The sequence below is a fragment of the Sturnira hondurensis genome, unplaced genomic scaffold (assembly GCF_014824575.4).
Source record: "Sturnira hondurensis isolate 20B ecotype Veracruz unplaced genomic scaffold, ASM1482457v3 Scaffold0022908, whole genome shotgun sequence".
Classification (NCBI taxonomy): domain Eukaryota; kingdom Metazoa; phylum Chordata; class Mammalia; order Chiroptera; family Phyllostomidae; genus Sturnira; species Sturnira hondurensis.
The window spans coordinates 7,828,743-7,851,756 of NW_028095539.1; the positions used below are offsets into that span (position 1 = coordinate 7,828,743).

Below are 23,014 nucleotides of genomic sequence, written 5' to 3' on the forward strand. Positions count from 1 at the left end.
GAAGGTAGGAAAGGAGCGTTTATTTGTGGAAGGAAGGTCATCTGCGAGTCCTCCACTCGGCCCAGAGTGCTGGACGAGAACACATGAACACGCCATCTGCCGACAGCCGGCGACCGCGAGCAACTCCTCTGGCTCCACTCAAACAGCACTGGGAGGGCCTGGGGCCCACGGGGGGCATGGGGGGCAGCCCCCCACAGAACCACCTGCCTGTAAACACTGGTGGAGGCGCAGCGGCACCTCACGAGTGCGCACAGAAGTGTCTAAGCTGTAAGATGGAAGCAGAACAGTCAGGGCAGGCTCAGGGGCGGGGTTCGGACGGGATCCCCTCCAGCCTTGGCTGGTCCCCTCCTCAGCCGAGCCACTGTCCCCACAGCTGGATGAGAATTAGGCAGGTGCATCTGAGACCGACCCCCTGGCAGGCCACTGGGGCAGCAGGAGTGCAGGCACGGCCTACGTGCGGTTCATGGTCTGGAAGATCCTGGAAATCTGCAGCATGACTGGCCCTGTCTCCGGGTCGTTCATCCACTGGGTGCTGTTCAGTGGGTTCTCAAGCATGTCTTCAAATGCTGCAGGGAGAACAGAGCCAGGCCGACCGTGTGACCATGCCCTCCACACACACACACTCACATGTACGCGATGTATGCACCCACACACACATGTGCACTCACACATAAACGATGCACCCACACACACATGTGCATGTGAGCAGACATGTGTGCAAGCACAGACGTGTGCTCATCTGTGCACATGTGCACTGGAGGACCTTTCCACACCTTCTTATTGTGGAGGTGGGACCAAGCAGTGCAGGTCACACTGAGATGAGACCCCCTAACCACAACCCACAAGGTCTGATCTGCTCATCAAATCAGTTCTGAATCAAAAGGACAGCGTCTCTGGCTCTACAGTGAGCAACACGCCTGTGTGTGTTCCCTGGCATGCAGATTCTGGAAAGCAATTTGGCAACAGCTATCAGGAATCTTAAAAGCAGTCCGGGCAGTGACTCGCTCAGTAACCCGCCTCCAACCCAAGAGCGCGACCGTGTGCGTACACGCACTGCTGTGCCTACGGTGCGGTGCCTACGGTGCGGTGCCTACGGTGCTGTGCCTACAGTGTGGTGCCTACGGTGGTGCTGGTGGTGCTGTGCCTACGGTGCTGTGCCTACGGTGCGGTGCCTACGGTGAGGTGCCTACGATGCGGTGCCTACGGTGCTGTGCCTACAGTGTGGTGCCTACGGTGGTGCTGGTGGTGCTGTGCCTACGGTGCTGTGCCTACAGTGCGGTGCCTACGGTGCTGTGCAGCGGCAAACGCAGAATGCTCCGTCCTGACAACACGACTCTACAATGAGAACTCCGACTTTCTGAAGTTGTACGCAGTTGTTTTCCCAAAAAGCACAGGTGCGTTCCAGGAACAGACCCACCGGCCACAGCGGCCCTGGCTCATGGGAAGGGCAGGCCTCACAGTCACTGTCACCCAGCCCCCCCTCCAAGGCAGGTGGCCCTGTTTACAGGCTCCAGGGAAAGCATGTCCTCAAGGAGGCCCCGGCCACTCGGCATCACGTGGGGCCTGAGACCCTTTGCAGCCTGAATACAATCAGCGGGGTCCTCCTGATTCAAAAGACAGCCTGGCGCACAGGGGAACAAAATAGGAAGCACGGCCACATCGCGGATGCCCCGAGCCAAGGAGGGCAGTCCCAGAGACGGGCTGGGAATGAGCCCCGCCTCCTCCCAGCGAACAGCAAAACAGTCCCAGAGTGAGACAGAGGGGACAGAGAGAGGGGAGAGGAGCTCAGTGTAAAAACCGCAGGGCGGTATTCACCTGAGAAAGGGCTTCTTTCTGCGGGTCTCACTGTGTGCGTTTCAGAAAACGCTGCACAGAGTGCAAGGGCGCAGGAGAGGCTGGCGGCGACCAGCAGGGGGCAGACAGACACCTCTCACCCAGGAAGAGCTGCTGACAGGGCTCTAACGCCAGTGTCACCATGGAAACACAGACAGGCACGTGTGGCAGAGAAGTGCAAGGGGCAGCACAACGCATGTAACTTGCTATGACAAGGGCAGCAGGATATGCTGTGTGTGCCACGGGGACAGTGCACTGTGGGGTGTCATCAGAACTTAAAATGCTCCATGCTGTGTGACCTGCTCACCTGACTTCCAGCCACTCACCCTGGGGACAGGAGCCACTCCCAGAGCAGGGACGAAAAGGTGTGTTGTGGCAGTAGGCCCAAGAGCAACAGAATGAAGACCCACTCACGTGACTACAAACAGGGAAGTAGCATGTGTGACACCATTTGTAGCTCATCTGCAGAACAAAGTCCCTGTGCCCACCGAAACCTCTCGCCTCTGAGGTGGTAAGGACAGGAGGAAAGGCTCCCAACGTGACGTGGGACAGAAGGCCCATGAACAGCAACAGACCCGCCAATGGCGGGAGAGGCACATGTCCTTGCTTCTTAATTCCTCCTGCATTTTCCAAACTTCCTAAATGAGTAGTCACTTCATCTAAAATGATAATGGCTGGTGTGGCTCAGTGGACTGAGTGCCAGCCTGCAAACCAAAGGGTTGCTGGTTCGATGCCCAGTCCAGTCACAGCCTGGACTGCAGGCCAGGTCCCCAGTAGGGGGCGTGTGAAAGGCAACCACACATTGATGTTTCCCTCCTTCTCTTCCTCTCTTCCCCTCTCTCCCAGAATAAACAAAATTTTTACTTTTTTTAAAGATTTTATTTATTTACTTTTAGAGAGAGGGGGAGGGAGAAAGAGAGGAAGAGACACAAATATGGGTGACTGCCCCTCATGCGCCCCCTACTGGGGGCCTGGCCTGCAACCCAGGCATGTACCCCGACCGGGAACCGAACCTACAACCCCTTGGTTCTCAGGCCCTTGCTCAATCCACTGAGCCACACCAGCCAGGGCCAAAATTTCTAAATAAATAAAATGATAATGGCCATTTAGAAAACACGAGACGTGCCTGAACACGAGCTGGAGGGAGGCATGAGGCGCGCAGGTGCCAAGCGGGGCCCGGAGCACACACAGGCCGTCCTCTCTCGGGAGCTCCGGGCACGCGGGGCACAGGCGGGGCGGCCAGACCTGCGGCAGCGCTCCAGGGGGTAATGGCCCTCACCCTGGAAGCCAGCTGTACCGCCACAGATGGCCCTGCCGCCCCACCCAGTAAACCCACAGGAGAGTGGCCACAGACGGGAGAGGCAGGAACACGGACGTGCGTCCAGCAGTCAGAACCCAGCGTCAGACTGGAGGGAAGAGGGACCTTCCTTAATCTGACCAAATATATCTTCAAAAAATTTAAAAAGGTCGACAGCTAATCACAGTCTCAATGGCAAAGTACTCAGAGACGGCCCCACAGAAGAGGCCTGAGGCAGCCCCAGGCGGCGGGCCTGTAGGGACAGGGAGTCGGGGTTGCTCCGGGCAGAAGGGGCCATGGGCCCCAGCACAAAGCATGGGAATAAACTCTGGGAGGCATGTCCCTGAAGTGCCAGCTTTGCACACAAAGAGGAAAGCCCACCTTTGCCACACACACGCCTTTCCGGTCCGGGCCCGCAGGGTTTTCACGTGAAGACTCATATCACCAATGAGACACGGACACAGTCAAGTGTGTCAGACACGGACATCTGCCCACTGAAGGGGTGAGGGAGTCAGATGGACATAGCACTCGCACCCCAAGGAGCACGAGAGGTCGCTGTCCAGCATGCGAGGATGCGCTGGGTGAACAAGCAGAACCACCTGATAGAGAAAGAGGCTGAGAGACCAGCCGAGGGCCTGGCAGGCCGACCTTCCAAAGGGCTTGGCCTCGAAGACCAGGGAGGTGGCATAGCACGCAAACACCTAAGCCCGCCACGCAGCAGGAGCCCTCGCCTCCATGCCGGGGTGCTGCCTGGGGAGCAACAGGGCTCTGAGCACTGTGGGCACCCCCGCCCCAGAACACAGGCGCTAGGCATGCCCACATGGCCTCTGAAGCCTGGCCCCCGAAGCCTGGCCCCAGGCACCTGCCTACAGGGACCCTCATGTGTGCACTGGGGGTGTGCATGAGAGTGACCAGAGCAGCGCCTGTGCAAGGGAACAGAACGGAGTGACCGCAGTGCAATCGCTCAGCAACCACCTGCCGGCACTCTGGGAGAGCAAGTCCCAGGAGCCCACCTAGACTCAGGAGCCCACCCAGGCACGGCCCTACCCGCACAGAGGCAGGAAGTACGTGTGGGCACCACACTGCCCAGGCAGCGGAGGGGCGGGAAACACTCGGCATCTGGGCACTCCGGAGGGAGGCAGGCGGTCAGAGCACCCAGACGCACTTCGGGGCTCCTGCCTTTTTAAATACTGTTTAAAAAAATAAGTAAAAAAAAGCTAAATGGTAAGTGTGTACACATGCTCGTTAGTTTTATTTTTTTAAGTTGGAATTGTGTATCTGTTATATGCTTTTGTATGTATCTTATATTTCACAGGCATAAGAATGATGAGGAAGTTCCTCCCGGTCCCCCAACACACCCCACTCACGCACAGGCTGCTCTCCTGGGCCCGCCTCACCCGCTGGCTCTGGCTTTCCAGAGCACCCGGGGCTGTCCGGCCCCACTACAACGCAGGCAGGAGCCACACGGAGGAGGCTGCTGTGTGCACGGAGACAGCCCTGGGCGTGCGGCTGCAGTGCCTCTCCCCGGGGACACCTGCGTGCTCGGGGCAGCCCCCCAGCACACATGAAGGAGACACACTCACCCAGCAGCGTTTTCGGGTTGGTGAGGCCGAGCTGCACGACGGGGTTATCCAGGATGGCTTGAAAGAGGGGGCTGTCGGGGTCGATGCCCGTGTCCAACTCCTCGGGGGAGGGCTTGCGGTCCCCCAGCAGCCACTCACACTGCAAGGCAAGCACGACAGGCGGCCATCGGTGCCTCTGGACCATTGTCGGTGGGGACACGGCACCGCTCTCACTGGGAGGGACCTGAACCTGAAGTAAAGCCGCCCAGACTTGGGGGTCGTGGCAGGCTGCCGGGGCAGAAAGCGCTGCCTGGTTTGCTCAGTGCCGCAGCTCCACCGTGTGGGACAGGCCCCCCAGTCACTCAGCAGGGCGCCGATATGAATGGCCCAGAGAGTGGGAGCGCTCAGAAAGGCGCGGGCCCAGGCTCCGGCCCAGGGAAGGAGCCCTGGCGGGAGAGTCCCGTGACAGCGTGTTGCTGAGTCCAGAAAGGTTGAGTGCAGCCACACGGTCTTGCTCGTGTGACCGCCGGCTCCGGCACCAGGAAGGGCCATCATCAGCCCCCAGTGAGCACAGCCCCCAGTGAGCACAGCCCCCCAGTGAGCACAGCCCCCTGGGGGCAGTGCCACCGGCAGCTAACGTGCCTTTGCAGAAGGAGACTCGGCTCAGAAGTCGCCTAACAAAGTAAGTGAATTAGACATTCAAGGCTATGTACTGTTTCGGAAAGACAGAGCCCAGAACTTCTTCAGTATTTAAAAAAGTTTATAGAATTTGAACCATATACTCCACTGTTTCACTTCAATAGCAAAATAAATAGTGGCTCGTCTACGAGAGTCACCCCCACGCAGGACGGCCACCCCCCGTGAGGCGAGGAAACACTGCCGCTCGGACGGCCCAGCCCGGTACTCACAGCCGCATTCTGCTGGTTGTTGTTCACTCTCAGGGCGTCTATCACCTCCTTCTCGTCGAATCCCATCTCCATCAGGGAAATGACAGCCTGAAGGAGAAGGCACAGGCCCGTGAATGCCGCGCACCGGGACACGGCAACAGTCGAGGTGCCGGGCAACACCTGGGACTTAGCCCCAGCTCCAGAGCATGACTTGGCAGAGGGGGCTTTAAATCAGTGCCACGGGGTCTCTCTTTCACAACTGTCTCCTCAAAGGTGTCCCGAGCCACCAAGGGACTACAGCCAGGGAGGTGGAGGGGGGCCCTGCCGGGGACAAGACCAGACTGGCAGGGACGGGGCGCTGCTCACCACAGTGCCAGGGGCGGCCAGACACACTTCAGACCCTCGGGCACTTCAGTGCCCGCGGCTGTCTGGGTAGAACCGTCCTCACGACCCACAAAGGCTCGACCTGAGGGCCTGGCCGCCCAGCAAGAGTGGCAGCAGAGAGGGTCCTGGGAGCAAATCCAACCCAAGCACAGACAGAACGTCACTGCCACTTCTGGGAAAAAGGATTTCCTTCACATTTCATCTCTTAAAACAAAGAAAACTAAAACTAACGTTAAATGTCTTATATTTAACACAATTTAAGCTTTCCTAAGCTAAATACGTGCTATTGTTAGAGGGAACAACGGCCAAGCAACACTTCTTTGGGAGGAGGGGGACGCACGTTTTCGCTTTATTCTGGACCATTGCCCTGTGCCACTTAAGAGGCTCGATGTGGCCCTGGCTGGTGTAGCTCAGTGGATTGAGCGCGGGCCTGTGAACCATAATACGATCGCGGTTCGATTCCCAGTCAGGGCACATGCCTGGGTTGCAGGCCAGTTCCTGGCAGGGGCCAGTTCCCAGCAGGGGATGCACAAGAAGCAACCATAAATTGATGTTTCTCTTCCTCTCTCCTTCCCTTCCCCTCTGAAGATAAATAAATAAATATTTCAAAAAAAAAAAAGAGGCTCGATGTGGCCCCGGCCAGTGTGGCTCAGTCGGTTGGAGCGTTGTCCCGTAAACCAGACGCTCACAGGTTTGGGCCCAGGTGAGGGCGCAAAGGAGAGGCAGCCAATCAATGTTTCTCCCTCTCTCTCCGTTTTTAAAGATTTTTACATAGTTGCTTTTAGAGGGAGAGGGAAAAGAGACAGAAACATCAATGTGTGGCTGCCTCTCACACGTCCCCTCCTAGCGACCTGGCCCACAACCCAGGCATGTGCCCTGACTGGGAGTCAAACTGGTGACCCTTTGGTTTGCAGGCTGGCTCTCAATCCACTGAGCCACACCAGCCAGGGACTGATGCTTCTCTCTTACATCAACATTTCTCTCCCTCTCTTCTCCTATCTCTAAAATCAATAAGCATGTCTTCAGGTGAGGATTTAAAAAAAAAAACAATGTTCTTTTAAAAAAAAGTCAATGTTTTATCAAGTTTTCAAGGGCCTCTCCTAATTCTCCGAAGACCAAGCCACGCAATTCTGAAGTCCCTAATGTCTTCTCTTTTCGATTCCCACCATCGTTAAGGGTCAATTCTGAGACGCCATCCGTGAGGGACATGGCCTTCACTACGAGTCGGTCTGACCCGGTGCCAGAGGCTCCCAGGGGAGCCAGGACAAAGCTCGCCTGCTCTGGGGCTCACGAGCCCCGGCCTCCCCTCCAGACCTCTTCACCGGCTCTGCCAGCCCCCCTGGCTCTGTGCTCGGCACTGAGAGACGGGGGAAGAGTCGAACATCAGAGTCCCATCGAGTCTCCTGGAACCTCCCGCTCTCAGTGGATACTGTCCTCTCTCTCCACTGCTATCTCGGCCCAGGAAAAGATGCTGAACCCCCAAGTGGTGACACCTGTGGAAGCTCCCCCACTTCTCCCGGGAGCACTGGGCGGGGTCCCGGCACCGTGGGCTGCCAGAGTTCAGGCCGGGCCATCTGCATGCAGCACACTCACCACCCTGCCCACAGCTAGGAAGTCAAAGCCCTGCTCTCCCACCCAGTCGTGTGGGAACTGCACTGACCTGGCACTCTGGCCAGACCGCCCTCCCGACTGGCACAGGTCAGCAGGCAGGAGAAGGGCAGACGCACTGGCTGGACGCAGGGGGGAAGCCCCACGTGACAGACGCAAGGCCTAGGCAGCACACTAGTCAGACAAGAGGGTGCGCTGGGGGGCGGGGGCACACTCGGGGTCAGGGTCTGATGCCCCCACAGACAGGGCAAAGACCCTGGGTCCTCACAAGGTGGGAATTGGAGCTTTGCATCAGGGCCCTCAGAGGAGCCGTGTTCTCAGAGAGAAGGGGGCTGGACACAGCACGTGCCAGACATGCTGGGGCGGGGCGGGGCGCATCCCGAGCGGGGCTCCAACCCCACCATGGCCCAGCAGCCTTGCGCGGATGAACTGCAGGGAGGTGGCCCCTGGTCGCAGGTCCCACTCAACCCGCAGGGCCAGCTGTGAGTCACCTGAGGGTGCTGAACAAGTGAGCCACGTGGGAATCCCACAGAAACACATGCCACACGTGAGCCAAGCTGCGCCAGCCACACGACAAGACCTGCCATGAGCTGTTGGGCAGGTGGCAACTTGCGGCTAACTGTGCAGAGGAAACTACAGCCACCTGCACTCAGGTGGGAACGCAGGACTGACCTCTGGGGCCCGAGTCTGCCCCGAGGCCTCACCCAGCTGTGTCGCTCTCCAGGGCTGGCCAGCCAGCCCCGCCCGAGGTCAGTGGTGTGGCTCAGAGAACCTGCTGGTCCACCTGGCAGGACCCGGGCCCACTCACGCATACCCGACTGTCGGCCCGAAATGCCCTTTTCCTTCGGATCTTCTTGAAGATTTCAGTGAGCTCGTCTCTGGCCTCTGTGTCGCCCTCTCTGGAGTCGGCAGCAGCCTCCGCCGAAGCTTCGGCCCCGGCTTCACCCGGCGAGGCCGGGCCGGGCAGAGGCGTGTCGACAGCGGGGTCGTCCGCGTGCTCAATCAGCCACTCCATTGCCTGAGGCACTGACATGCTGAAAGACAGCAAGAGACTGTCTGATGTCCCGGGGCGTCACTGAGGGCCTGTGACTCCCTTCACACCCCAGGAGAAGCCACTGCGATTGTGACAGCTTCTTCAGCGCTAGCCGCTGACCCTGCAAGGAGACTCCCCACACAGGTATGTGTGACCCTCGGGCTCTCACCCCGAACTGCCCCAGGGCGTGGCCAGAACACTGAAGCCCACTTTGTAAGCAGCGGAACTCAATGGTGAGGTTCAGAAGCAAAGCAAAAACGACCGTGGCCACAGCCCAGCCTCTGGTTGGCAATTTATCTCAGGTCTGAGTGAGGGCCGAGACATGTAACTGCAGCCGCGCACCTGCAGAGGACCGCAGGTGACAGTGCTGCACCACCCTGGAGGCCGGTGCCCCTGCTGGGTGCAGGCCTCACCCCGAGTCCCGTCCAACGCCGGCCCCCAAGGGGACAGCGAGAGCAAGCAACTGCAGCCTCCCCCACCGATGCCCAGTGCAGTTGCTGCCGGCCCTTGCGTTGAAGGGGCCTCTTGAAAATGGCTCACGTACTAGAAATAACTCAGAGAGTGTGGGATGGAGGGGTGTCACCTGCAGGGGAGACCCAGGAGACCAAGCCCCGCGCCTGCACCGAGGGCAGGAGGCAGCCCCGACGTACTGGTTCAGCCGGAGTGCCTTCACGGCTCTGCTCTCTGGGAAGCCCATCTCAGTGAGCTGCCGCAGAGCCGTCTCGTCCACTCGCTCGTCCTCATCCTCGTCCAGCATCGCTGTGGGAGAGACACGCAGCTGAGAGAGGCACTCCCTCAGGCCCCACGGAGCTTCAGGGCCTCGTCCGAGCATCGAGCGTGTGTGGCGACTCTACGGAACCTCAGAAGACGGCAGCACAACCGCCCTCACTTGTGCCAACAGGAGTGGCGGGGTGAGCAGTCTCGGGCCCTGTCCATGGAGAGACCCTTGGGACTGCGGGGGCCGACGGCCCAGGCCCACACCTACCGTTGGCCTTGGTGAACAGCTCCACGGCACCGGGGCTCAGCGCCAGCAGCTTCTGCGCCACCTCGATGAGGGACAGCAGGATCTTCCGGAGCTCCGTCTGGAACTGCAGGGGACGGGGAGGGCCTCGCCTCAGCATGTGCCCACCAGGGTTGGTGGGACCTGCGGCCACACTCTGTGCCAGTCCCCAGATCAGCAAGTCAGACTGTGCTGCTCCTCACTCAGCAGCCTCAGACCCACCGAGGAGGCAGAGGGTGGGAGGGCCCAGGAGCATGTCCCCGGAGGGCTCTGAGCAGGGAGGGGGCTGTTGGCACAGCGCTGTGCACACAGCCTCGAGGCTGGCGACACAGAGCACACTGGTCACATGCCTCGCCCTGCTGAGAAAGCTAAGGGCTGAGGACAGGCTGCCACAGGCTGCAGACATGGCCTCTCCGTCTCCCTGGCCGCAAGGTGACACCCGAGCAGCATCCCCTGAAGCATCCAGCTTCCGGACCAGAGAAGAGGGGCTGCTGCGGTGGAGTGAGGACGGCCCTCGCCCAACTTTGCACTGTGGACGGGAGTGGGAGTCAGCTGTCCCCCCTGTGCCACAACCAGCCTCAGCCACTGTGTGAAGGACCCCACGTGGGGACACACACACACACACACACACGGTGCCTGAGCTCAGTGCCCCAGCCAATGCAGAACTCTCTAGAAGAGACCCTGACAGAGGCTGCTGCTCTGGGGGAGCAGGGCTCACGGCAGTCCTTAGCTGAGACAGGGACCCACAAAGTGGGGGTGGCCCCTGTACTGCCCAGCAGGCGCACCAAGTGCAGGTGAGTCCCCGGCAGCCCCAGGAACGCTCTGCCCCTGTGCGTACCGCTTTCCAGAGCAAAGTGACCCAGTCACAAAGAGCTCCATCGGACGTCAGTCCAGGTTTCGCCAAACTCGGGACAAAACGCTGACGTTCCCACAAGCATCTGACTTCCTGTCCTGCCTTCACGTGGCTTTCAAAGCTCCTCACTTCGAAGCAATTTAGGCCCATGGGGAAGTTGCAGAAAGCACACGGAACCCTGCCTCCCTTCCACCCAGCTCCCCCAGCTCTCTGAAGGACCCGGGGCCGCGCCCCCGGCCCCTGCTGCGGCAGCGGGGCGGCGTGGCCTCCGCCGCACTCACGTCTCTCATGCTGGTCTGGGCCACGGCTCGGTCCATGTTGCAGGAGGGCAGGCTGGCGGTGGCTCGGGCGATGGCATCTCTGTCTGGGGCTTTCTGCTCCTGTTTTTTCTACACAGAAACATAACCAGAGTGAGAAGTGAACATGAGAGCAGCAAATGGCGAGATTCTGTAAGTCAAACAAACAGAGCTCTGACCCGGGGCAGTTCCGGAGGGTTCTATGCACACCCCGGGAATGGAAGACAGGCTGCTCAGAAGGTGACCCCGCCTCCGTAAGCAGACTATGGCAGTGCAGGACAGGGGACAGTATGGACATCGTCCGTTGTAGCCACAGAAGGACCATCCGAGGAAGCTGCAGCCGGGCCAGGGCAAGGCCAGGCCGACCTCAGAGGAACACAGGTGTATGGTCACGCCAGGTGGCCGGAAGCACACCTCACCTTTTGCTCCATGTGATGCCCCTCCCCGCCTCCACTCATTGGTAAAGGAATAAAGATGGCAGAAAACTGACCAGAACAAAAGGGCGGGACAGGAAACAAATCCAAGTGAAGGCACCAATTTTGAGACTGAGCCTGTGGAGGGATCAGACCCTCCTCCACCCCCCAATTACTGCTCCCTGGAGCAGGGAGTCATGCCAAATTGGGGGGGCCGGGATGGTGCCCCTGTAGCAACCTGCTGGTCCAGCAAGACCCAGGAGGAAGCCACAGGAGTAGCCAGGGCCGAGAAGCCCCCGCGCAGCAGGGGGTGGCGGTGCCGTCCTGACCCTCGAGGATGAGGCCAGGCCCTACGAGCTTGCTTCCAGAGTGGGGTAGGAGGGCACAAGTGCCATGTCTCTGTCCCACAGCGAAGCCACCAGCAGCCCCACCTGCCAGGCAGCGAGGACCTGTGAGCACTACAGGGCTCCCTGTGGAGAGGGACAGCCTAGGAGCAGAGGTGTGAGAACGGCCTGGGAAGGAAGGGAGACCCCAAATAACACGGGTAACATGAAGAAGCGGGAGTGGGGGAGGTACAGGTAAGAGAAGAGCATCCCACAGCCAGGGACGCTGCTACGATCCCGCAGCAGAGGCGGGAGCGCGCTGGGCTCCGCAAGGCACCCTGAGAGGAGAGCCCTGTCAGGGACACAGAAGCCTCCCAGCCCGGCAAGAAAGGCGCAGGAGCGGGATGCCCGAGTCAGCCCGACAGCCGCTGACCTGCGCTCCAGAAAGAGAAGACCGTCCAGGGCGCCTCCGGAACGCAGGCACAAGAAGAAGCTCCTGTGTCACCAGCCAGGCAGCCAGGACACTACAGAACTCTGACGACTCCCGGGGAGGGCCTGTGGGGGACGATGGCCAGAGCTGCCCGCCTACCTGCTCCCTGGAACCTGGCAGACCCGGACCAAGGCCTCAGTCACGTGGGGCAGCAGCCAGCACTCTCTGAGCCCAGACAGACCTCAAGTCAGGGCCCCACACTCCCTACCTTCCTGGACGTTGGGGCACCCAGCGGGCCCCCAGGTCTTCCCACGGTCCCTGGGCTGTGAGCAGATGCAGTCACTCTGGGGCTGGGTCACATCATACGGCTCAGCCCACTTTAAGAAAGGGTGGCCCTTGGTGGCCCTGACCTGATCAGGCTGGCCATTCTGGCCACAGGAATTCAACACAGAAATTCTGTTGCTGGCTCTGAGGATATGCGGGTGCGTGGCAAGGCACATGGCAGCCCCCAGGAGCTGAGGGCAGCTCCAGCTGACAGCCAGCAAACATCGGCACCTTATGCCCTGGCTGGTGCGGCTCAGTGGACTGAGTGCCGGCCTGCAAACCGCAAGGGCGCCAGCTGGATTCCCAGTCAGGGCACATGCCCAGGTTCTGGGCCAGGTCCCCAGTTGGGGGCATGCGAGGGGCAACCGATTGATGTTTCTCTCTCACATTGATGTTTCCTTTCTCTCCCTCTCTTTCTCCCTCCCCTCCCCTCTCCATAAAAATAAATAAGTAAAACCTTAAAAAAAAGAAAGAAAGAAAGGAATCAGCACCTCAGCCCCTCAACTGCAAGAACCAAGTTTCGCCAAAAACCTGGAAAAGCATGAGCAGACACTCTCCCAGGGCCTCTGGGGAAGAGCGCAGGCCTGCCAAGCCTGGACCCCACTCCTGAGACCCTGTGCAGTGGCGAGTGACCCAAATTGCGAACCTAGTGGCCTGGGAGCCACACTGTTCAGCCAGCAGCCTGTGGCAATGCCCTGTGGCAATGCCCTGTGGCAAAAGGACACGTACTCAGACCTGGAGGAACCAGAGGCTCTCACCCAGGCAGGGGGCCCAGGCTGCCTGGGCCTGGGGGCAACTGGAACAGACGGACCTGGAAAGGGGGTGCGGGGTCTCCCAAGAAGTGGGACCTGGCAGAGCTCACACCTGGGACCCTGTTTTCAGAGGGATTTACCAATTCTGGTGAAGATTTCGATAAAAGTCAGTGATAAGCCTACAGAAACCAAACAAAATGATGAGGCAATAAGGAGAAAGGAAGCTGTATACAAAAGGATAATAACCTCGGTGTGCTTCACTCAGAGCAGGAAAACAGGACTCACGCAGTAACTCCCAGCTCTTCAGCCAGCAGCACCCAGGGGCGGGGCCAGGGGCGGGGCTCTGCCCAGACCACCCAGAAGGCAACACAGACCTCAGAAGAGAATTGTTTAAGGAGCAGTGAAAAGAGAAAGGGGAAGGATTCACAGGAACTAGTATAAAGGACACATGGACAACAACTAGGGGGGGTGGAAATGGGAGGGAGGTGGGGAGCATTGGGGGGGGCTGGGATGGGAGAAAAGGCAGAAAACTGTACTTGAACAATAATTAGATTTTTAAAAAATGAAGGAAAAAAAGAAAAGAGAGAGGTCTGCAGATCGCCTGCCTTCAGGGCACCTAATGCACGTGGGAAGAGGCGGCTACCCATTTTCATTAAAAGATAGCATTACTTGGCTTTTTAAATACACATATTACTTTCACTTAAAAGTAACACTTCACAAAAGCAGACATGAACATCTCAGGACATTCACTCTGCAAATGTGCGCAGAGAGAAAGGGGCTGCAGGGGGCAGAGAGCCTGGCAGAGGTGGAGACCGGCCGTCCAACCCGAGTGCCCGCCAGCTCCCGGGGACCTGACTTGGACGGAGGCAGGGGCAGGCCCAGGTCTGTCTTCCAGAGATGGGCTGAGCAGCCTGAGCTGGCACCGGCTGTGGCGGCAGATAAGGGCAGCCCTCGCCGCATGTCCCAGACGAGACTGAAGCGGCACCTTGCACTCTCGGCCCCAGGCCCAGTGGGTGGGCCCCCTTTCTCTGGGTGAGCGCTCTCCCTGCACTTTACAGCACGAGTAAGACATTTCACACGTGAAGATAAGAAAGGAGAAGCTGAAGAACTGGTGTGGCTGCCCTTTCACGCAGCGCACTTGGCCCTGGGCGCAAGCCTGGACCCCGATGTGAGGCAGGATGCAGGCCTGCGGACACAGCCTCCCACACCAGCTCTCGGGGCGGCCAGGGCACAAGCGCCGATGCCAGGCTCTAGCAGGATGGCGAGGGTGAGCTCAAATCCCAGGGGCCCCAATTCTGCCCCCCAAAATGCAGACCAGACAGGCGGCCGGGCCCCCCAGGGTTCACTCAGTGCCAGCAGGCATGGACCCCGGCCCTCCAAGGTGACAGGTGAGTGTGCCCTTCGCTGCCCCCGTGTGTGTGCTCCTTGTTTTGTGTTGCAACGACGTCCTGAGTTTTCTGTCCCCACAGGTTTGGGGCCACACGCAGTGTGTCAGGGCATGACGCACAGGCCCCGCCATGAGAACGCCACAAGCTCCTCTCCGCCCCGGGCCTGAGCACAGAGCCGGATGTCCCAGGGCCGGCCACACGGCCTGCACTGGGCCAGGCATCATCACCCAGCCCCGCTCTGACAGGAGCACCCTGGTGCCCACGCCGCCGCCAGTCTGTGCACTAGCAGTGCTGAGCGCGCTCGTGCCGCAGGGCTGAGCAGGGGGAGGGGGGCGCGGCTTTCACAAACACAGATCTCCGGTTCCGGACTCTGACACTCACCTTTTCTTCTGCTGAGACGTCAGCCATCTTGGGAAGCGGAGATGGAGCACGCTTTTTAATCAACAATAAGACATCTGGAAAAAGAAAAGAGCTCATCAAACTGCTTGTTTTCCCTGCCTGGTGTGGCTCAATGGATTGAGTGCTGGCCTGCAAACCAAAAGGTCACCGGTTCAATTCCCAGTCAGGGCACATGCCTGGGTTGCAGGCCAGTTCCTGGCAGGGGACACACCAGAAGCAACCATACACTGATATTTCTCTCCTTCCCTTCCCCTCTAAAGATAAATAAATAAAATCTTAAAAAAAAGAAGAAGCCAACACACATTGATGTTTACTTCCCTCTAAAAATAAGTAAATAAAATCTTTTATAAAAAGGTAAAAAAAAACCTGGTTACTGTTTCATGTCCACGAATGGCTAGGTGAGCCAAGGCCAGAAAAGCAGGGCCCTCCCTGGGCACCTCCTAAACGGGGCATCTACACCAGCCCCTCCTCCTGCAGACCCTCCATCTGGGTGCCCAGCTCACATGCAGACTCTGGACGTGGCTAGAACCAGAGCGGGATGGCCAGAGGTGGCAGTGACCCAGAAGGCACACTCAGCGCAGCCCTGACGACCGTACAGAAACCTGGGGGAGCCCGGCAACCTCTCCCCATCCATGGCCGTGTGGGAGTCTGGGGGCTGGGGGGTGGCTAGCCACAGTCCCCAGTGGGGGTCAGCTCACACCTGGCTCTGACACTTCTGGCGTTTTCAAAACGATTATTTAGGGCAGCCAGGATCAAAATCACCCTCTGAACGAGACACAGAAAACCAAGGTTTCCTCCCCAAACGCCTCCAGACAGAAAGCTTCAAGAGACGGAGGGACGTGCGCAGGAAGAGCGCCTTCCTGAGACGTCCGAGACGGCTGCCGCCACCGTCCCTGAAGCCCGGAACAAGGCCTGAAGCAGCTCTGGAGACCTGCGTTTGCTTTGAGACAGAATTAAAAGGAAAGTGCACGTCTGTCTCCCGAGCTGGATGCTGCCCGTTCCGTCTCAGTCTCTGCCCTCACGGCCGCTCTGCCACGGGCCCTGCAGTTTAGCGAGGGAGGAGGAGACCCGGTCTCTCACTCAGGCCCGACCAGAACTCACACTCACACTTGCACTCGCGCTGCGGGCGCCCTGCCCCGGGCCAGCCCCTCTCCCACCTCGGCCCGCGTGGGGCTCTCACCTTGGTCTTGGATGTTCTCTTCCGAGATGGTTCTGGTGTCGCTCAGCACCCGCTCTGACGCAGCGTGGATTAACTTGTGATGGGCTACACTCTTGGGGTCTTCTAAGCTCCCATGAGCACACTGGGGAGAAAATTTTCAAGACAGAAAATAAAAAAAACATAGCAGTAGTGACAGAGAACCTGGCACCAGGCTGCATCAGGAAGTTAATGGCTTTTCTCATTGCCTAAGAAATAATACATAAAGGAAATCAAAGAGTGATGGCCAGTGACAGATGTCAAACGAAGTGCCACAACCCTGGTCCCCTAGGCCGGCAACCTGCCCACTGACCCGCCCAGATCCCCTGACACAGGGCTGCAGCCTGACAGACGCACCCCGCTGGTAATTAGTGGCGACCCAAATCACTCCCCTCTTGTCTGGAAAGATCCGAAGGGTCTTCAGAATGAAAACAGCAGGTCCCTGTGTCCCGAACATCTGGAGACCTAAGTATGATTTGTGTACTTGTTCTTCCTTCTCGCCAGAATTAGACCGAGAAACAGCAGACAGACAGGGACAGTCCACTGAGGGCAAGGAAAGGGGCCTGACCCCCAAGACACCCGCAAAACCCCAAGGAGACACCCTGGAGTCGGCTCAGGCCTGGCTCACCCAGCAACGGCCAGAGACCCCAAAGCTACGGGTGCCACTGAGGGGCCTGTCCTGGGAGCAAAGAGGGGAGACACACACAGTGCCTCTCACTGCCCAGGGCCTGGAACCCCTGGACACAGCGAGGGGAACGGGACCCACTGAAGTCCTCACCCACACGTGGGGGGCACTGCAGGCAGCATGAGCAGCAGGCTGGAGCCAGCAGTGTGCCCCCAAGGCACACGCCCCCCTTGCCCTCCCTGCACCCTTTAGTCACGGGCCCCCAGATCCCTGCTGTTCATGGTGACACGCGCCGTCCCCACCCCCCAGGGGACGGACTCCCGACCCCTCACCCCCTGGGAGCTCAGCATGAAGTGAGGAGCAAGTGAACACCAACAGCCGCAGCATGGGTGTGTGGGAGCCGTGCTGGGTGCTGCGTCCACACACACACACCGCCCACCTGCGCCGCCAGAGCCCCACCCACCCAGGCAACTGGGGCCCCATGTGAACCAGAACCCGGCTGAGCAGAGTGGGGCGCACCCGAATGCTTCGGGTGAGACCTGCAGACGATGCTGCAGTCTGATGCTGCAGTCCGGGCTGACACCCTTTGGCTTCAAACACAGAGGGCGCGCCTCCTTGCCCTGTCGCTCCCCAGTCAGAGCTGGGGACACAAGCATCTGGAAGCAGCAGCCAGGTTCTGGTCCCTGAGCGCTGAGCACCTGCCAGCTGCGCAGCCGGAGTGGGAGCACCGTGCAGGCTAAAGGGCAGCTGCGGCCACACCCAGGGTCCGCCGCAGCCCGAGGGTCCTGGTGACCTTCCCGTGCTAAGCCAGGCAGACCACAAGGGAAGTGACCTTCCTTGGCCACAGCAGAGGCTCAGAGACCGCAGCGCACACAACTGCTCACCAGAAAAAAAGGAAACCTCAGCACACACCTCACCTCTCAGCCCCAGCACTCTAGAAGCGGCTGGGACGTGCAGCTATCCACAGCTGAGGCAGGGAGAGGGGTCATGGAGGCTTCGGGGGCCATCACTGAGCCCACAAAACCGGCAAGATGGGCTGGGGGTGCTCAGCCCGCAGCAGGACACACTTCGACCGTTTCGATAGCGCAGAGAACCACCCGCCTCTTCCCTAGATTCTACTTGATGATGGCTCTGCTCCCAGAAATACCGGGTGTGCTTCTTCCGATTCCAAATGTGCCGGCCAGTTGGTCCGACAAGTTCAGAACACAGTCTATGAAGCAGATTTTCCAAGACAATCCTCACACCCGTTCCTGAAAACACCCGTACTCTGCAGCACATCACCAGTGTGCCAGGGGCAAACCTGTGTGTGAGTCACCCACACGGCGTGCCGGGGTTTCACTGGGTCTCTTTGTTCTCAGCAGAAGCATGAGCAAACCGGGGTACAGCCACAAAGCACCCCACAGAGCCGATGGTGGGGCAGTGGGCCCACACGCCCACTGACCAGCTTCCTCCCCAGAACAGAGTCGGGATTTCTCTGACACCTGGCATAGCTTGTTGCTTGAAGATACACCTTCACGTGACCTAAGAAATGACCCCAGGCACACTAGCAGGCACCACACTGGGGACTGCAATGCCACAGAGGGTTACAAGACACAGAAACACCCTGGTGCATCACAAGCGTCATTTTCTTAAAAATCACTTAACTCCTATTAACCTCACACAAGATGGGCCCCTCTGTCCCCTCCTGCCAGCCCCGTGAGGGGGGCTGGAGTGCACCTCGGTGACCCCCACTTGTGTAAAACCAGGGAGGGAGGGGCAGCAATGGCCCTCAGAGTAATGGGAACAGAAACACAGCCCAGGAGAGGGGGAGGGGGCAGGGACACGGGGGGAACCTGGGAGAACAGGAGCGCAGAGGCACTGGCCTCACCACCGCAGCAGGACATCGGGGGCTGGTTTCCAGGGTGACTTTCCAGCGCCCCACTTGAGCTTCCCTGTGCAAGGATGGCACAGGCAGGAGGGCACAGGCAGGAGGGCACAGGCAGGGATGCGTTCTGCAGCTCGGCTCTCAGGCCCCTGCCGCATGCCAGCTCTGTGGGTGTGAGGCGCCCCGGGGTCAGACCCTCCACACCTGAGAGGCTGCAGAGCGGAATCCGATCTCCGTTTAAAGTAGGAAAACGCCCCCAAATCCCACATGGTACACCTCAATCCCAGCTGGAATACTCCTATCAGAACAAAGTAATCAGCATCGGTTGAGCTGCCGAATTAACACCAACGTGCAAGCATCTGTGGATCCATCAAACACTTCTCATTTTCTCTTCCCCTTCATAAAACAGCACCATAAGCGTGATGTAAATCCCTACCACTAGTGAGTTAAAATGCCACGCAACTCACCCCCAGACTCCCCTGCCTGCCTTGGCCGGGCAGGTACGTCCCTGCAGTCCTGGACTGCCGCCCATTCCACCTGTTCCCCTAATTCACTGGCTTCTCTGGGGCCCGAGGAGCCTGGCCCCGCAAGCCCACCCTCGAGGAGCTTCCCTCCTGGGCGGGGGGTCCCCAGCCTTCCACACCAGCACTGTCCCGTGGTTGTCCCAAGGGAGAAGCCATACCCACTGGGTCAGAAGAAAGCCAAGAAAGTGGCCAAAATGTCCCTGCCCTTCACAAGTGAGCACGAAGCCCCTCCTCCCAGATGTGAATGAACAGGAAGGCCAAGACAGCGCTGCTATCCCCCTTGCAGCGCGCTCCCAGGGGGGCCGGCCAGGGGTTACCTTGTGGGCAGTTGCCATCACTGAAGTTTGTCCTCCATCACTGAAGTTTGGACCCTTAGCGTTATTTTCGAGAAACACCTTATCTCAAGTACAGATATGTGACTTAAAAGGCTGGATCCACCCTACACAGCTAAGGCCTCTTCCGAGCTAAACTCTTTTGACAAGAAAACAGGACAGCAACCGAAGTATAGAGTTTCTTTAGGCAGCCAGAGTCACAGGCAGAAGTCACCCCACCTTACTAGGCCGAGAAGTTTAGAGATAAAGCCTTCAAGGACTAGCTCCAAAAACAAGCAGCCGACTGTAGGAGGAGTGTTTCGCGTGAACCAACTTTAAGAAGTGTCTCTCCACGAGGAGATCCTGCTCCTTGGACCTGCGCACTTACCCACGCAAAGGCTACAGGAAAGCACACACTATTTTAAGTGATTCCAACCTTGGGACAGGCACCAGCGGCCGAGCCAGGTCCCGGCAGGCACGCCAGCCAGCAGGAAACGGCTCCAAGGGGCCGGCTCTGCAGGAAAGGGCAAGTGACCTCCCCGCTCTGGGCCCCTTCGTTCCGCGGCGCTAATTCCCAACCCTTGGGGGTGCTGCTGGAAAATCCGGAACCTCACCCCAACAGCAAGGCGGCACAAATGCTGGCAAGCCGGGAGGCCCAGCTCCGCGCGGCGACTTCGCCTGTCCCTGCCTCCGGTTCCCGATCTCCCCCGACCTCCCGGGCTGCGGAAGTTCAGCGACAGGACGGGATGTAAAGCACTCACCCCGGAGCCCGGGTCTGGGTGTCGGGAAGGCGGAGTGCCTGAGAAAAGGGGCGGAAGGCGCTCCCCGGGCCGGGGCGGAGGTTGGGGGGCCGGAGGCCTGGAGCGGCGGCGGGCCTTACATGCTTGAGGCAGCGCTCCTTGAGCTGCTCCACAGACGTGTCCTCGGTCGCCTCCTCCAGCCACTCGGCGCCGTCGGACGCGCAGATGTGCAGCCGCAGCACCTTGCCCGCGAAGATCTTCTCCTCCTGCACGAACATCGCGCCGCCGCCGCCGCCCGGGCCTGCGCCCGCCGCCCGCGCCCTGAAGGTCACCGGGCAGGCCGGGCGGGGCGGGGCGGGGGCGGGGCCAGGCCTACCGCGCGCTCGCTCGCGGGCCGCAGCCGCCCCGCCCCGGCTCCGTAGGCCGGCCGCCTGTCACTCGCAGCTGCCTGAACCGTCGCCTGGCTCCACCGCCGAGCCGCCGGGGGCGCGCTGTCGCCTCTGCGCCGGAAGTGCGTCACAGGGCGCGCCCAGGCATGCTGGGATATGTGGTTCTCCGAAGAGGCCTAGCCGAAAATGCGTCGAGTGTGCGCCCGAAGCTTCCCGGGAGTTGTAGTTCTCTTGTCGCTCCCTTCTTCCGGCACCTTTGCAGCTCAGGTCCACCAGCCGCGCGGGAACCACTGAGTGTGCCGGACCGTTTTGAGCTGGGCTCCAAGTGTAAAATGCACACCGGATCTCCGAGAGTTAGCAGGAAAAGACAACGTAAAATCAATTGTTTAACACTGACTACACGCTGACCTAATATCTTGTGTATATCGGGTAAAGTAATATACACGAAGTTGGTTTCACCTGTTTATACTTTTTGACGAGGTGGCTTCTAAAACATTTTAAACCGTGTATGCGGCTGCTGTTGTGTTTATTTTGGGCGGGGGGCACTGCTCTCAAGAAGAGTTTCTCCAAGTGGGGTCCCCAGGCCCGCAGCAGCACCTGTGGGCTTCTTAGCAGCTTGGGGTCTCCAGCCGACCCGAACCTCGGCTCTCAGGCCTCCGCCCTGTTGCAAAGCCTCTGACTCACTCAGGCCGGCCTGCCGGCACCTGAGGAAAGGGAGCTAGCTGCCCAGGGACTCAGCACACGCACTTCCTGCGGGGTGACAAATGTCAGTGCTGATTTGGGTGAGGGCCAGACCTAGACCGCATGACTGACCTGCATTCACTTATTTTATTCATTAAAAATACCTGTACTGAGTCCTGGCGAATGTGGCTCAGTGGGTTGGAGCATCATTCTGAGGGGAAGAGTTGCAGGTTTGAGTCACATACTCAGTCACTAAGTCACTAAGTATGTGCCAGGGCACATACTTAGATTTAGGTTCGATCCCAGGTATATTGGGTCACCCAGTTGTTGTGTGCAGGAGGCAACCAATCCATGCTTCTTTCTGGCATCTGTTTCTCTTTCCTTTCCTCTCTCTCTAAACGCAATGAAAAAAATGTCCTTGGGTGGATGGGGGGAACTTTACCGAGCCGAGACGAGACACAGGCCCTGTTCTCAGGGGCTCCCAGTCCGGCGGGGAGCGCGTCTCAGCGTCTGGCACCTGCGGGAGTTTACTCTTCACACCAGTTTGTGCTCACGTCCCCCCACTATCATTCCGGCGCCCGCGAATTCAGTTAGCCCGCTCTAGCGCATACTAATTGCCGCTGGGCGCCACACCCACTGCTCATGGAATGGGACTCCTGCAGGGGACAGAAGTGCCCGCTGTTACACAGTCTCACGGGCAGAGGAGCCCTGGGGCGTGATGCGGGGCAAGATAAGTAAGAACAAAATCAGGAATGACATGAACACTCCCGGCTTGGGTGACAGGGCACACAGGCACACCACGGTGCCACCTTCTCAAAGAGAAGAAGGTGGAGTGGGAAGCATGCTGAGCCCAACCCTGCACGTGGTTACTCGAGTGTGCGGTGGGACATCCAAATGGACGTTGCCGGGAGGCACTAGAATGCACAGGTCTGAATCCGGGAGAGTTGGCAGGGCCCATCCCAGTCCTGGCTCCCACCTGGCACCTATAGTCTCTGGGAAGAGCCCAAATTGCCCTGGGTGATGGCAGCCAAGGGGATGACCCCCCTTCCTGTGACCTTCCCACCCCAACCCACTCAGCTCCTGGCTGGGAAGACTGGAGGGGGTCTCCCAGTAAAATGGACTCCAAGTCCGGTCCAGGGGGCACCAGCCCTCTTCTCCTTGCCCCTAGTGTCCAAACCCTTCGAGGTCCCAAACCATGCAACACAGCTGCCAGCAGTTCCTCAAGGTGGCCACAAGAGGGCAGGGGCGAGCTGTGGTCCTGCTGGGACCAGCAGGTGACCGGGAAGAAGCCGGCCCCACGCATCCCTCGCTGGGAGACTCCGAGTGCGTGCGTATGCTGAGCTCTGAGGACACAGCAGCTCAGTCAGCACCCTGCGGGAAGGGGAAGGTCATGGAATTGGGCAATGAAGGATGCCTAGGAGCTCACCAGGCATCAAGATGAGGCAGGGGGTACTGCGGCACTCTGAGAGGAAGCAGCCGGGCCACCCCTGTGGGTGCACTAAGGAACACAGCTTGAAAAGCACAGCTCTGTCCTCACACCCTGCGGTGGGAGACCTCAGGCCCAGAGAGAGGAGGGGCAGGATCTCGTCACACCCTGTACCCAGTGAAAGCCAGCTGTAGGCCCCCCGGCTTGTCCCTACTTCCCCCTCATTTGGCCACATTCCAACTGTCACCAAGTGGACGACTGTCCTGGGGCAGCCAGAAGAAAGCCTCACGGAGAGGCGGGCATCGAGCGACAGGAATGTACTCTCCTGGTTCCGGACGACACGTGTCTGAGACACGGGTGTCAGCAGGGCTGGTCCCATGGGAGGCTGGCGGAGGGTCTGTCCCAGGCCTCTCCCAGCTCCCGGTGTCATCAGACATGCTCAGTGTCCCTTGGCTTGGAAACACCTTGCTCCGGTCG

The 23,014-nt window shown here is 59.3% G+C and overlaps 1 protein-coding gene across 2 annotated transcripts; it reads right to left on the minus strand.

The window, feature by feature from the left end:
• UBAC1 (UBA domain containing 1) lies at positions 1-20,484 on the minus strand. 2 transcript variants are annotated; one of them, XM_037036574.1, is made up of 10 exons: positions 20,182-20,484; positions 15,963-16,095; positions 14,765-14,838; positions 10,739-10,846; positions 9,590-9,692; positions 9,255-9,363; positions 8,386-8,605; positions 5,601-5,687; positions 4,714-4,852; positions 1-566 (listed from the first exon to the last, which is right to left on the minus strand). In XM_037036574.1, exons 1-10 carry the CDS (start codon positions 20,317-20,319, stop codon positions 451-453), a joined length of 1,227 nt encoding a protein of 408 aa, XP_036892469.1. In that variant the 5' UTR covers positions 20,320-20,484; the 3' UTR covers positions 1-450. The 2 variants fall into 2 exon arrangements, with proteins under 2 accessions (XP_036892469.1, XP_036892470.1); XM_037036575.1 differs by having other exon boundaries at positions 15,963-16,083; positions 20,182-20,475.
• Between the last annotated feature and the right edge of the window lie 2,530 nt (positions 20,485-23,014).

Bases quoted from the DNA above. Each gene is read 5' to 3' on its own strand.
- UBAC1 (XM_037036574.1), bottom strand. From the start codon at position 20,319: ATGTTCGTGCAGGAGGAGAAGATCTTCGCGGGCAAGGTGCTGCGGCTG. The intron at 9,364-9,589 runs GTAGGTGTGGGC...TCTCTCCCACAG, and splicing joins GCTGTTCACCAAGGCCAACG to CGATGCTGGACGAGGATGAG. The intron at 567-4,713 runs GTGAGTGTGTCT...TTCTCCCTGCAG, and splicing joins CAACCCGAAAACGCTGCTGG to CATTTGAAGACATGCTTGAG.